Source organism: Hemicordylus capensis, chromosome 1, assembly GCF_027244095.1.
Source record: "Hemicordylus capensis ecotype Gifberg chromosome 1, rHemCap1.1.pri, whole genome shotgun sequence".
Lineage (NCBI taxonomy): Eukaryota > Metazoa > Chordata > Lepidosauria > Squamata > Cordylidae > Hemicordylus > Hemicordylus capensis.
The window spans coordinates 20,564,855-20,580,701 of NC_069657.1; the positions used below are offsets into that span (position 1 = coordinate 20,564,855).

Below are 15,847 nucleotides of genomic sequence, written 5' to 3' on the forward strand. Positions count from 1 at the left end.
GATGTCTGCACATATGTGTTTTTGTGAGAATTACTGCACTGTGTTTCTTTTAAAAGTGAAGGCAGTACAGGCCTCTCAAATGCATGGGACAGATAAGAAGTGTACTGCTATACCTGCATTCAACATGTGAATAATTTTGCCTTTGTGTACTGTACACAGATTGTAAGAGTGTTGAACATAGTGTGATATGCCCTGTTAATGCACACACACCAAAGGGTTAGAAACAGAGAGGTACAGAAATTAATAATGCCTAAGATTACAGAAACTGTAGCAAATGCTACATCCCTCTGGTGCTTCTTCCCACTCCCTAAAGTAGGATCCTCAGTATACTAAGATGCTGTGAAAAGCCACAAATGGCAGTCACTTAAAAACATACCACATCGCATCTGTAACCACTTAGGGAGGAAGACACTACAGCTCTAGTCACATACTAAACCAAGCACCCTGCAGCCACTTGGAAGTCTGGGAATACAGCAATGCAGAATTTGATTTATGGCTGGTGACTGCAGACGGCCATCTCCCTAAATAGTAACAGTCACTATGCTTTTAAATGGCTATGAGGAGTCTCCTGGCCATCAGTTTTCCTCAGGATGCTTCAGCCAACAAGCCCAGAGGTCATCCCTCAAGTATTCGCAAAACTGCACAACATTCCAGTCATTTTATGCTTGTGTCTCAAAATTCTCTCCCTCTGGAGACTACGCAGAGCCAGAATCTCTCTTGGAAACATAGCAGAATTTTTCTGTTTGGGCTGGCTTTTTGATTAAGTAGTTTTTGTATGTTTTATTCAGTGTAATTTTAACCTGGAAATATTGTGCTTTAATAACATAAGAAAAGCCCTGCTGGATCAGGCCCAAGGACCATCCAGTCCAGCATCCTGTTTCACACAGGGGAGCCCACAGGCAAGAGTTGAAGGCATGCCCTCTCTCCTACTGTTACTCCTCTGCAACTGGTATTTAGAGGCAACTTGCCTCTGAGGCTGGAGCTGGCCTGTAGTCCTCAGACTAGTAGCCACTGATAGACCTGTCCTCCATCAATTTATCTTAATCCCTCTTAAAGCCACCCAGGCTTTTGGCTGTCACCACATCTTGTGGGAGAGAACGCCATAGGTTGATTATGTGTTGTGTGAAAAAGTACTTCCTTTTGTCAGCCCTACGTTCCTTGGCAGTTTTATGGGATGACCCCCTGGTTCTAGTATTATGCGAGAGGGAGAAAAACTTTCTATCCACTTTCTCTACACCATGCATTATTTTATAGACCTCTATCATGTCTCCTCTCAGTCTTTTTTTCTAAACTAAACTTTCCATAGCTGCATCAACAAGCCTAAAATAAAACCTTACTGCTCAGTAATGTCTAAATACAAACAAAATGGGGGAAACAATCCTAAATTCCAAGACTGCCTAAACACATGCAAGTGACAAGTCTCCTTTGGTGAAACAGCAACATTAAGTTAGGTATCAAATACAAGGTGGCTGGAAATGGTCACACATGTAAGGTCAAGAGGTGCCAGTTAAATAAAGGCCAGAAATAGGCAGCCTTTACACTTGCCAAACTTGGGGCATCTTTACCTCATCAGTACAAGTGCAAGCCAAGGCACACATGTGGCGGAATAGAGGGCTGTGGGAGTTGCACTGCTACTTCAGGCTTTGATTCAGGGCACAAAGCACAGGCACAAAGCACATTCAGATGCAGCAAAGAACATGCACCTTTTTTGCCTGCAAGCTTCATTGAAGCACACATGTGAAAGGACATTCTTAACAAGCAAATCTTTGGCTTGGCTCTGTACAAAAACACTTTCCGAAAATAGCTATGGAAGTTTACCACAAGAAAAAAAAATTGAGGCCACCTTATTATACTTGCACATTTAAAAAAAAAAAAGAACCTACACAGCCACCAGAAATCAGAGACGACCATATGGCAACACCAGAGTGCTGAAGGATTTATGGGGTTTTTTTACCCCCAAATCCCTGGAAAAGTTTATCTCAACTTAGAGCCACTGGTAAGTATCAGAAGGCACCCTCTTTTCAACTATAGCCCTACTTAAGGGATACAAACATACGACTCATATACCAGAACAAGGGTGGGGATGCACGGTCAAGTGGACACTACATTTGTGTCCATGGTTCCTGTCCCAGAAGCCATGTCAGAGATCTGGTTATGTGAATGGCTGTCCTTAGCTGAGCTGCAGCAAGGGGATTTCCAATGGCCTGTAACAGCCTGTCCACAAACAATTTGGGACCAAACTACTAAGATTCTAGACATAATACAGATGTGTATTGTTCTGTATTGTGTAACACTTTTTTTTACTTTAGTTAAATGGTTTAGGAGTATGTACCTACCTATCAACTTTGCACGCTTTGTACCAGCCTCCATATTCCCCAAAAGAAGTGCCATCTTTTTGTTTTCCCTAGATTGAGAACAGTATGTTAAGTTGTATCTTTAAATGCTATAAAAACAGAAGGAAATTTCTGCTCCAGACTGCCTCTTACTTTGCATTCTTCTCTCTCTTCAGCATGCATCCAGATGGGCTTGTTTTCATCTATGTAAAAACAAAGATGTTGAATACCAGCGACATAAAATAATTGCCACATCTGACCAAACCAGCATTCCAAAAGAATGCTTATATTGTGAGAAGCTACAGGACGGTTGCAGAAAGATCCACTCCATCCCTGATAGTCACAGTTCTAGGGCACCTTGCCCACTCATCATTAATCACTCACGGTCCCATTTCCTGTCGGCAAGCTTTCCAAAATAAGCTGAACACAGCAGTAAAAAGTCATCTTATCGCACTGTGACAGAACCAAGACGTATTACAAGTAAATCCCTATTTTGCACAGACTGTGGAACAGAAAAAAGGATACCTAGAATCAAAGTTACAAAGCCATTAAAATGCTCGCTCAAGGCGGCTTTGATGTCAACCAAGTTGTAAGTAGCACATGCTGACAGGAGCTTAGCTGTTTACTAAAACATATGCATGCTTTGGGTTTTATCACAATGATACTTCTGACATCTTTTATGCATGCTGCTTACATGATTAACTCAATGCAATGACATCGCTGGACTAAAATTAGTGTGATGTTCGCAAGCAATATTCAACCAGGAAAACAGACAACTCCACAAATTATTTACCTTGTCTGTCTTTTTATCATCATTTGAAATTTCAAAGGTTTCAAATTCTGGGATGAACAACAACAGCCAGGAGCTAAGGCATGTCCGGTGGGAGCTGACATTGTTTGCTTTAAAACAGTAGATGCTCTCCCCACACCCAATGTCATATCAAGAGCTGTTTTGAAAACACCCTTCTACGTTAATGGCGGTTTGCCATGCAGCACGGGAATCTGCTGCTTTCGTTATGGTTAACAACTTAATATACAAGGATTTTAAAATTATTTCTAAATACAAAGTTATACACCGTCACTTGAGAAAATCAATCATTTTCGTTCATTTTACAAGGCAGTATTTTTAGTCTCCTATTCGCAACACATCCCCCAATTGTTTCATTTGCAATTAACTTTCCATTCTAAGACAGACATTTACCATCCACAGAACCAAATTCCCTTTCATGGGCACGAGTAAGAATCTCTTTGTATAAAGTTTCTGCTTGCTTAAATTTGCCTTGTTTCAGATAGCAGGATGCCTGGAAGAGATAACATGAGTATAGTAAGCTTTAAAGGAACTATTCTCAGTATTCAGATACTTAATGTATTATCAACATGTATCAATGGGTTAGGTTCAAACATATTTTTCTGCTAGGCTGCTTTGCACCTTGCATTAGAGCACTGTGTGAGAACAGTAAAAGTAAACCCAAAGTGTACTTCTGCAAACAGGAGCATGAAAACTGCTATGCATGTCAGAACAATAGTGTGCAAGCCCTTTCTCTAGCAAGTATTTGTGGAACAGGACTGGCAGCATTTTCAGTGATGTTCTTAGTTCTTTGATTCCAACCCCACATTTTTTAGTAAGTGAGAAATACAGCATTTCACTTCTCATTAATGTATAAATTTCAATGTATAAACCTACCAAATTATTCTTCGTTTTTGCAACATTTGGGTCATCCGGGCCCAGTTTAGTCTGGTAAATCTCAAGTGCCCGTTGATAGTAGTATTCCACTTCTTCATATTTACCCTGGTTCTGACATAGCAAGGCCAGATTGTTCAACTGTTTGGCAACATCTGGATGGTCTTTTCCCAATACCTAGAAATAAAAGGTACACCATATTAACTTATTTCATGTGTTTGTGTGTATAAAAAAATAAACAACAGACATATTGTTTATATTGTTTACACTAGTGGTGATTTAACATTTTATTATTTGTTGAAAAGCGGTATATAAATATTTGTTTTTGTTAAACTAGATTTAAGCACCTATTTATAGGTGGTTATAGACAATGCATCTAGGAACATAGGAAGCTGCCATATACTGAGTCAGGCCATAGGTCCATCTAGCTCAGTATTGTCTACACAAACTGGCAGTGGCTTCTCCAAGGTTGCACACAGAAATCTCTCTGTCCTATCTTGGAGATGCCAGGGAAGGAACTTGGAAGCCAGATACTCTTCCCAGAGTGGCTCCATCCCCTAAGGGGAATATCTTACAGTGCTCATACTTCTAGTCTCCCTTTCATATGCAACCAGGGCGGACCCTGCTTAGCTAAGGGGACAAGTCATGCCCACCACAAGACCAGCTCTCTTCCCAAGTCATGCTTCTCAGAGGCATCTGGTAATCCACTCCACTATGTTAAACAGGATGCTGGACTAGGTAGGCCTTGGGCCTGATCGACCTCCATCCTAAACTGTGGTTTGCAAACTGGCTTCAAACTGTGGCTCAGATCCTGGTTTAGTTGTCACTTACAAACCATGATTTGTTGGATGGTGATGCTTCAGACCTCATGCTAAACCACTGTTTAGTGTTATGTTCTCTAAACCCTTTGTGAATGTAAATGTAAATTGAGCCTCCAATTTTAATTTAGAAAATTAGTGTAGTTCAGTTATCTGAAGCACTGAAAACCCGATATAATATATGTACATGTTCTAAAGAAAGGATCATCCATCATCAAACCCCAATATCATCACGTCAGATGAAGAGCGGTTTTGCTGGGGAACTGTTCACATCATTTAATGCCCCATCTATATATCTCAGTATCAAAATCATCTGGATTTATACACAATACTGGCATCTGGGAGATATTCCAAATCACAATCTTCCTTCAGATTTTATACAATTGCTTAGCACACAAACCTACACACTCCCCACTGCACACAGGGAATGCTTTTCAGTTCACTCATTAGTCCAGATGTCAGCCACTGTAATTAATGAAGACTTGAACATCACAGGTAACATCTGATCTAGTCCATTTGCAATGCACAACATTGTAGTGATTATCTTTTGGGTCAAGTTAAGCACAGAGCAGGCAGGCAGGGCACAGGCTATTTAAAAAAGTGGAAGTTGGCATAAATAAGATGCAGTTATTTTTGTTACCTTCTCTCTGATTTCCAGCGCTCTCTTGCATAAAGGCTCAGCTTCCTTGTACTTTCCTCTTTTCCCATAAAGCACTGCAAGGTTGTTTAAAGTTGCTGCCACCTGCAAAGAGGAGAAGTATGACACCTACTATACCCATTGAAAAAATTTGGGGGAGGAAAGTAGCTTACACATTTACAGTGCATTTATGAATTTTAAGTTCAGAGAGAGAAGTACTCACAGTTTATTAAATAAGGACGAAAAATTAAATTACAGGTGACAAGCATAAATTGTCTTTAACTAGCACAGTGATGCCCAAACTGATGGTCCACAGATATTAGGAGCATTTATATACTGATTTTCAACAAAAAGTTATGAAAGAGGTTGCACAGAATTCTTACATATTCTTTGTTCCATCCTTTAAGTTAATACACAGATATCTTCAAACAGCAAAGGCTCAGACACTGAAGTATATCCAGTGAGTATGCCTTGTCCACCCTCTCTCAGACTCCATCTGAGTCTTTCCAAAGGGCCAGGGCCATATTTTTGTAAGCCCTGGATCAGGAACTGAAAGTCTTTCAGGGAAATACACTAACCATAAAAGATACAGAATGGGAAGCACTGTACTAGTCTCATAACAATATTAAGAAATACACATTGTTTTCTTCTAAAAGCAGCAAAATGCTATTTGCAGAAGTGAAATAATTTCACATCTCTCTTTAGTAAAATGAAGCGATTTATCATTAAATTAGAGGCGACTTGAGAGTAAACCACTTATGCTGAATAAGTGTTTACACTATTCCTCTTGAATGAACATAGCTCCAATAGGAATTCAGAAACAGATTTATTTGAAATATTCCTCCAGAGTTTGGGGTACATTAAAATCATGCAAATTGATTCAGAATCAGACAAGTATGTCAGGAAAGGAATTTCTGTGCATAAGATTTTTAAATAGACCAATGTTGAAAAGATTTGTGATTAGAAGTGAAACATTTCACTGCGGGCCCCCTACCTTAATGACGTTAACGATAAGCCAGGACTTAAATCTTCCTGTTGGGGTCAATATTAAAAATAAGTTTCAAAGAAGAATGATAGGGGGAGGAGACTTGGTACTACAGGGAGGGGGAAACAAGTGTGAAATCTTCAGTTATACAAACCGCTGGGTGATCTTTGCCCAAAGTCTTTTCACGAATAGCCAAAGCATCATTCAGTAAGTTTGCTGCATCTTTGTATTTATTCTGGTCCCTGAATTAGGAAAGAATCACGATTACCACACAGTATTTCATATACACATATTCATTTAAACATTCAGTCATTAAAACAATAGCCAAAAATGGGCTTCAGACTGGTCTTAGTAAGGATACAGTCATTAAAACAATAGCCAAAAATGGGCTTCAGACTGGTCTTAGTAAGGATACAAGACTAATCTTCACTATTGCTCAAGCAGGGGGCACTTTGCAAGCAAGAGCCATTTCCAACTGTGCTGACCTCCATACAGTACTGTACTTCTCTCAGCACTGGAAGGGCTGTTTTCAAGATAGACAGAGCCCTCTGGTCAGGAGCTCTAGAAGAAAAGCACTAAGGATGTCCATAGGACCCTATTTTTGTTCCATTTTGAGCTCAGAACAGAATGCAAATGGCCCAGATCAGTCAAACCGGTTGTTCCAACTCTGTTCTGAGTCACAACGTTCCAAGCGCCATTTTGGAATCCAAAATGGTGCTCTTCTGGCCTCTGCGCATGTGCGGCAGTCATTTGCATGGAGGTGCTGACAATGCACATGGCTGCCACGCATGTGCAGAGGTCAGAAGAGCGCCATTTTGGATTCCAAAATGGTGTTCGGCACAATCAATGTTCCAACTCGGAATGTGGTCTTTCTGTTCAGAGTTCATTACAAGCCCTTCATTTGAAGAGCATCCTGTTCCAAGCTCAGAACAATTCTGAGATTGGAACATTCTGTACATCCCTAAAAAGCACTGGGAAGGGCTACACTTCCCAGCACTCTGTGCAAGCCTTCCAAGATGGTTCAGGGACTCAAGTGGCTTTGTTTCTGTTAAAGGAACCTCTGGTGTAAAGCTGAATGGTGAGAATGGTTGTCTCCCCATTGTGCCAATGGGACCATGCAGAGTATTCAGCTTTGGTCAAAACTTCACAAAGGCCCAATTAAAAATTAGTCAGAGGGCCATACTTAGGGTTGGTGGGGACCATCACTGGTCCCCAATGAAGAACACTGCTATAAGTATTTGAAGAAAATGCTAGTCTTTCATGCTTGTATCATGAAGCTCCCCTTATTCAGCAGAGCTACAGCATAGTAGGCGGCTACTAGAACAGAGCACCAAATCCACAAAACAGGCCTGGTTGATGGGCCAGATCCCTATGAAGCTACAGATTACCATGGGGTAGCATATATATTTTGTCCAGCTCTTCTCCTTCCCACCAGACAACAAGCACCAAAGCCAGCTTGGGGCCCATAGGTAGCAATCCATGCCAAATGACTGGGTCGACTTGGTTCATGGGCCTCCAGTTGAGCAGCATCATTGCAGCAAGATTCCTGCTATCCAGTTCAAAATACCTATAAAACTTATCCAAAAGGAGGCTAGCAGCCTACTTCCTAAAGTCCCAGGTGAGAGTATTTTTAAAGGAGTGCAGAACAGAATACCACCGTTATTTAATTAAAGAATAAGAACTCATCAATATTTTCATTAACACTAGTTATAACAAAGGTCTTTAAAATACTAAGAGTACCAACCTGTATACCAGTGCAAGTATGTTCAACATAGTGGCAACATCGGGGTGATCATGACCTGAAGTCTTCTCCAGGTCTTCAAGTGCTTGTTTACAGAGGGGTACGGCAACTTCATATCTACCTTGGGAAGCATACTGGATGACAAGATTATGAAGGGTTCTTAATCTTGCTGGAATCTCATAGCCACCCTGTTGAGCTGCAGCTGCTGCACTGCTATGCGGCTGTTGAACTGAAAATGAACAAGTTAAAAACAAGTTGAATTCAAACGACGACATCACAGAGCAGGATTGATAAAAATTGATTTTTTCTTTAATTTTTTAAAAAATCAGTTTTTAATTAAAATTAAAATTAAAATCAGTTTTTTAACTTAAACAATTCATAAAAAAGAACCTAGGTCAAAGATGATATCATGAACATTGATCATAACTTCTAATTATATTCTATGAGCATATTAACAGCAGTATATGGGGATGAGAGACATGATGAATTCTATTTTGCAGGTGGTGTACATGCAGCATACACAGTCAAGCTCTTGCCTCCCTCTCCCCCTCTCTCCCTAGAAGTGCAAAGAGATCAGGTACATTCACATGATATTTTCAATACTCATACAATGAGTGCACAATGTACACAGGTAGATATCTGTGCACATGTACAGCAATTCACATAAACACATGTACAAGTGTACAGACATCTGTACACATGTACAGCATAATGTATGAATAAGGTTAAAGAAAGGCAATGAATGGATGGAGGATTTGTGGGGTGTGGAGGGGGGGATAGAGTACATCTGAGCAAGGAGAAGTTGTCTGGATATAAATGTGAGGGATAGGGGAGGGGAATAGAAAGTGAAACCAAAAGTGAAGGAACCTATTCATGCAGTCCTGAGGAGGAAACATTTTCCAAGTTTATCCTAAATTGTAGAAGGGACACACCTATCACAGCAGCAAGCCATAAAAGAGACTCAATTTGAGAATCTATATATTTAATTTTCTAGAGTCTAAGGCATACCCATGGCTAATCCCATGTGTGGCAGCTTTCGTGAGAGTTGAGAGCGCTGCCGGATAGGCTAGCTAGCCCCAGGACAGGTCAGAGGGGGGGAAATGGCAGCAGTGGGTAGGGGACAGCACTGAGAAAACGGTAGCGGTGACAGGTGGAGGGGGGGTCAACGGGCGCGGGCCGGGGGGAGGGGGGCCGACGGGCAGGCGACAGACTAGAGACACAGATGCTCTACACCCAGCCCAGCTAGTATTTTAATGCAATTCCTGTACTTGTAGATAAGATAGGTATGCGTGTGAAATGCAAACAGTGCAACAAAGAAATGCAAGGCCTGGTTGCCCAAATGAAACAGCATTATGAGATGTGTGCACCTAAAAATGAAACCTATATCTATCCCTGAGTATTTATTAAGATTACATTAGACAACACGCATGTACTTTTACTAGAAAATGATTAAATAGAATCTTCCCAATTAATGATTTAAATAATTAAAACTGAGTCCTCCTGTGAAGCGATCAAAATATAAATCAATTTGCTTTAAATCAAATCTATCCTGTCACAGAAGAAATGAACTTGCTGTTTAATTCTTTTTTGTTCTTGTTCACTGTGCACCTTTTTTGGGGAATCCCTTTTAGAACTGCGGAGCAGTATGCCAAATCTCTAAATAAACAATGCTTCTTAAGAGCTACCATACCAAGTTATTCTACTTTTGCTTGAGAACACATCATATGCGTATATTCCATCACATGTTTTGTAAGCAAAGTTACAACCACTTTTATTATACCTTGGGTGGGCCTCCGAGATAGGCTGGGGATTCTGCTGGTGTACTGACCACCCCACTGCACTTCAGTCTCCCTACCTGAGCTGGCGGGGATGGACTCGGAGGTGGCTTTGGGTTCCCTCAAGCTTATTGTTTTGGAGGATTTCAATGTCCATGCTGAGGAACCCTGCTAGTAGGAGCAGCTAAGGATTTTATGGCCTCCATGGCAACCATGGGTCTATCTTAGCTGGTATCTGGCCCTACCCACATGGCAGAGCATACTCCAGATCTATTTTTCCCGACCAAGGAATAAATGATCTGGAGGTGGGGGAGTTTGAGATAGCTCCCTCGTCATGGACAGATCTGGTGGGGTTTAATTTGACTGCTCCATTTGCCCTCTGCAGGGGTGGTGGACCAATTAGAATGGTCCGCCCTAGAAGGCTTATGGGTCCGCTTGGATTCCAGATGGCCTTCGGGGAGTTTCCATGTCCAGTGGTGAATCTCTGGAACGGAGAGACAGCCCGGGCTGCTGACACAGTTTCTCCTAAATGCCCTTTCCGGCTTGGTGGAGCCCATTCTGCTCCTTGGTTTTCCTCGGAGCTTAGGGTGATGAAACAACTCAGGCAATGGCTGAAACAATGCTGGAAGAAGAGTGGTGACTAATCCGACCGAACACGGGCTAGAGCCCATTTTAGGGACTACTCTGTGGCATTTTTTTCTCCGCCTCCATTACATCTGCTCAGTGCAGACCAGCAAAGCTGTTTCATGTAGCAAAGACATTGCTCCACACATCCCCTCAGTTAATGGGGGAGGAATAATCTACAACCCATTGTGATCCGTTTGCATGTCACTTTGCAGATAAAGTTGCTCACATCTGTGCTGATTTGGACTCCAGAGTTTTGGCAGTTCTGGCAGACATGCCTCTGGTACCATCTGGTCCTATTGTGTTGGGACTCTTTTCAGTTGGTGCAGCCTGAGGATGTGGACAAGATCCTGGACAGTGTACGGGCGACATCGTGTGCTCTTGACCCTTGCCCTTCATGGCTAATAAAAACTGCCAGGGAGAGTATGGGCAAATGGTTGGAGGTGATTATAAATGCTTTGTTAAGGGAGAGCAGAATGCCATCATGCCTCAAGGAGACGATGGTAAGACCATTATTTAAAAAGCCTTCCCTTGATCCCTCCAACCTGGACAACTAAAGACCTGTTTCTAACCTTCCCTTTTTGGGCAAGGCAATAGAACATGTGGTGGCATTCCAGCTGCAGAGGGTCTTGGATGATACAGATTATTTAGACCCTTTTCAATCTGGCTTCTGCCCCAGATATACGACAGAAACTGCCTTGGTCACTCTAGTGGATGACCTACGCCAGCAACTAGACAGGGGGAGTGCATCCTGTTGGTTCTTCTGGACCTCTCAGTGGCATTTGATACCATCGACCATGATATCCTTCTGGATCGCCTCTCGAGTATGGGAATCTGAGATACTGCTTTGGAGTAGCTCCGGTCCTTTCTTGGGGGGAGGGTCCAGAAGGTGGTGCTGGGGGACTACTGCTCGGATCCATGGCCATTGGCCTGTGGGGTCCTGCAGGGTTTGGTTTTGTCCCCCATGCTGTTTAACATCTACATGAAGTCGCTGGGAGAGGTCATCCAGGGACCTGATCTAAGTTATCAGCAATATGCAGCTCTAACTCTCCTTGTCACCTGATCCTAGGGAGGTGGTGGATGTCCTGAATCAGGGGCTGGAGGCTGTGATGGGTTGGATGTGGGCTAATAAACTCAGACTGAATCCGGACAAGACGGAGGTAACGTTGGTCAGTAGGAGAGCCAATCAGGATGAGGAGATTCTATTGGTTCTGGATGGGGTTGCACTCCCCTTGAAGAAGCAAGTACGCAGCTTGGGAGTATTGCTGGACCCAGCTCTACTTTTGGAAGCTCAGGTGGAGGCGGAGGCCAGGGGTGCCTTTGCACAGCTTTGGCTAGTGTGCCAGCTGTGTCCCTTTCGAGAATACAGAATATGAGGAAACACCTATATTGGGCAGCAGCGATATAGGAAGATGCTGAAAGGCATAATCTCATACTGCACAGGATAAGGCAATGGTAAACCCTTCCTGTATTCTACCAAAGACAACCTCAGGGCTCTGTGGTTGCCAGGAGTCAACACCAACTCATCAGCACACTTACTTTTACCACAAGACCAGCTCATTTGATACAAATTAAGTGATTAAGTTCACTTACTTCCTTGCCCTTGGTCATCTTCATCATTGGGGAACAAATCATCCAGTGGTTCTTTGGTAGAATCTGTGTCTTTATCCTCCTAAGCAAACCCCACAAAATCAAACAGACTGTTACAGTTACTGAATAGACATGAGAGCTACACATTATGCACACAGATTCAAAAAAAGACTATTTTGTTTTCATCTCAGTATCTCCCCTTTCCACTTGTGGAACAAACACTGCTAAGTGAGAGGATTTTCCACATTTGCTAGGATACGATCCTTTAGGAAGGCATAAGGTCCAAGCACCTTGCTCATTTTATGACTAGATCAAGGTCTTGAAACATCAAGCCATGACAGCTGTGTTTGCTTTAACAGCAGCAAAATTTTAGTGAGTTTATGAACTAAAAAAATACATTTGCGCCATGGTGCTGAAGTTTACTGACGGTACATTTAAAGACTGTATGCATTGTATGCTTGAGTTTATAACTAACTCTGGTGTTGAACAACAAACTCATCAGACAATTACTACTGCCTCTTCTGGGTCTCTCGAGTCAACCAACAGCACTGAGTTAATGGCAACCATCACCAATCATCTCTTAATGTGCTGCAGCAGATAAGTCATAGGTCTTTCATTAAAAAATTGCCAGGTCACTCAATCACAATGTGCACGCATCTGGGTCTTAATTGAGAATGCAAAATACCAACCTTGTGTGTATCATGGGAGCCATGGAAGAATGACATGTATGTGATGGGTGTGTGTGTGTGTTCATCCCCCTATCCAGGCTCAATTTCATCCAACTGTTTTTGAACACAGTACCAATGGACAGGATGGAGGTGGCCTTTGCTCGGATATGTAGAGATCTAGTTGTTTCACCAGGTTTCCCACCCACCAAACCACATTTGTGAGGCGAGAGCCTCTGGAGTTGGGTTCTAATTGGCCTTGTAATGATTCTGTTCCTAACAAAGAGACTTCAGAGGCTGGTTCTGTGTGTTTTACAGTTACAGGCTGCTTCAAGGGCCTTTTTTGTGGGGGCTGGGAAGCAGGATATTTAAAAAACAGTAATAGAACACATACTAATCTGCTCTACTTGTGATCATGCAAGGTCAGTCCTAGGTTATTTCAAAACAAAATCAAATATGTGAGGTGAAAGTCGGGCGAGATTGTAAGAGTACCCTATCACCGTAAATATTATACATTTTCCTGGAACTGAATATTGTGATAAGCAGTGCTCCCATTATGCACACAAATAAGATTATGAGACTGCACAACCTTTACATGTACCTATCAATATCAAACATTACGTCTGCAAGACTGCCTCAAGCATTACAAATATTTACAACAGGGTAACATTCTTTAATAATGAGAATGGAAATCAGAAGGAACAAGATGCATTTCAATATAAGCTACTTACTGAAGGAGACAGATCATCATCATATTTTTTTAACTGGTTCATGAACTCTAGATGCTTCTTTTCTTCCTCCAGCTGAGCCACAGACTGCTCACTCTTTTGCAATTTCTGTTGGGTATTGGCTAGCTCATCTCTCAGCCACTGATTTTCCTGGCACAACCTGCGAACCTGAGCGCGTAGTTTCTGCTTCTCCGATTCCACAGCATTTAAGTGATTTGACAAGGCCATCATTACCTAAAATACACCAAAGATTATAAGGTAGTCTCCCTGTTGAACTCATGTTATTTGAGTGTACACATGGGGAGATATCAATTGCATCACTGCTTTACAATGACATTTAAGATTTTTAATTGTTAGAACAAGAACAAGGTAGCCCTCTTAATATCAGACTAAACCAAGCCTGTTTTCATGCTCAGTTCTTACCTGTGCTTCACTGAGTCCAAGTTCCAGCATTTCCAGAGACTTGCGAATCATATTCGATTTTTCTTCCACCAAGTTAGTTTCATCATCTTTCTTCAAACATTTCAGTGTCTCAAGTAAACTTTGTAAAATGGAATTGTGCTCATTCTTCAGTGCTTCCAGTCCCTGAATCACTTGCTTAGTCTTAGAAATAATTTCATCTTGAGTAAGCTTCTCCAACTTGTCTTCCTTTAGATACACCATTGTGGACATGTTGTCATACATTCTGCCAAAATAAAAATATAGCAATTAACCATCTTCAGCATCAACTTACCACTTATATATCAGGGCTTTAGTCTGAAGCCTCATAATAAAATTTACATTTATAAATAAATGAACAGATTTCATATGATTCTAGTGATAACCACACAGTCAAAAAGAAACGAGTGAATGCCAATATAAAGAGCTCCACAAATTAACCCAATATTCATGGTATAGCTCTTAAATCCCTACTAACTACTGAAAAGCTCATACTGATCCTCCCCAGTTCTTAAGCACTCAGCATAACCTGTTCGCACACATCTGCTGATTTTCTTCTAGAACCACAGGCACTAGGGCACTTGTTCTTTGAAACACCAGATTTCCAGAATTACAGGGAGACAGCTAGATTCAGTGGCCAACATCCAGACTAACTAAAGAGCATTCTCTGTTGCACGTGGAGGTGTCAGTTTTCAGATTTCCCCCCTCCCCGCTGCAAGCTGAATATACCTTCTAAAAAAAATGTCCCTGAGGGTCCCCAAACCCTAAGGGATATGTTTTTGGGAGACTCAGGAGACTGCACGGGGAAAGGGGGTGATTTCTGAAAATTGTGACACCCCCACTTTCCTTTGTGATGAAAAATACTCTGCCAGCACTTCATTATTCTAGATGTCAACCAACATTTGGATGCCCATTTCATACTTAACAGTGGGTGGCATCCAGTCTAGCATTTTGGGATCTGAAGGAAGTTCCCTTGCATGAATGTACTGTCTTTCAGTTTACAGAAGGAGCTTCCACTGACAGTGCTGTAAGTCTGGATGCTGCCCAATGTTATTATTTGCTTCCACCATCCCAAAGGTAAATGGAGTTTATAGCTCAAACTTAGATCACAAAAGTATATCACCATAACAATCCTTCTATTTTTAATAACAAAGGAGGACAAATCCTTGCTATCCAAGTATCTAACAATGGGAAGAGGGAGACGGTGTAATTAACAAAACATCACAAAGCCTGCCACAAGCTAATATACACAGCACTACATGTAGACACTGTAAAAGTTACATCCCCAAAGCACAGCAATTGAAGCAGTGTCAAATTTTGCTCCAGGGCCAGAATGAGCAGCTTAGCTTCTCTGAAAGATTTTCTTTCCTACAACTAAACAGTACTATACTTAGAATAATTTTGTAAGGTTAAAATATTTTTATGGTTACTGTTAGGTTTCTTCTTCAAAAGTGATACCATACAGAACAGACCTTGACAAATTTTCTTTCGATCTAGGAGACAGCCCAGAAACTTAGGAGCCAGAAAATGTACACTTCACAAAATTACTGGATTTAGTGACCAATATTGTGGATGTGGAGGGTAAATGGGCTTCTCTTTATCTTCTTTGCAATTTACAGAACAGAAACTGGACTGCCTGGAACAAACAAAGATTTTCTTAAACAACTCTACCTATGAATATCCTAATCAAGGTGCCATGCTTATATTTCTAGCTACCATGTTTCCCTGATGTCTGGGATTTGTCAAACCCCTGATATAGGACATTTCTCAAGCTGATATTTAGCTATGGCTGCAACTAAAAACATCCCTCTGTAAAATTTAATGGTCCTCCA

The 15,847-nt window shown here is 41.6% G+C and overlaps 1 protein-coding gene across 7 annotated transcripts in view; it reads right to left on the reverse strand.

Annotated features, from left to right (window-relative positions):
• Nucleotides 1-15,847, reverse strand: part of KLC1 (kinesin light chain 1) — a 58,227-nt gene that overhangs the window by 25,784 nt on the left and 16,596 nt on the right. For all 7 annotated transcript variants that reach the window (XM_053282553.1, XM_053282575.1, XM_053282561.1 and 4 more), the window contains exons 2-11: nt 14,001-14,262; nt 13,581-13,811; nt 12,188-12,266; nt 8,199-8,424; nt 6,609-6,696; nt 5,473-5,574; nt 4,018-4,191; nt 3,535-3,634; nt 2,487-2,536; nt 2,337-2,404 (exon numbers count right to left, since the gene is read on the reverse strand). In XM_053282553.1, the coding sequence (XP_053138528.1) occupies nt 2,337-2,404; nt 2,487-2,536; nt 3,535-3,634; nt 4,018-4,191; nt 5,473-5,574; nt 6,609-6,696; nt 8,199-8,424; nt 12,188-12,266; nt 13,581-13,811; nt 14,001-14,261 (1,379 nt within the window). In that variant the 5' untranslated portion in view covers nt 14,262. The remainder of the gene's footprint in view (nt 1-2,336; nt 2,405-2,486; nt 2,537-3,534; nt 3,635-4,017; nt 4,192-5,472; nt 5,575-6,608; nt 6,697-8,198; nt 8,425-12,187; nt 12,267-13,580; nt 13,812-14,000; nt 14,263-15,847) is intronic.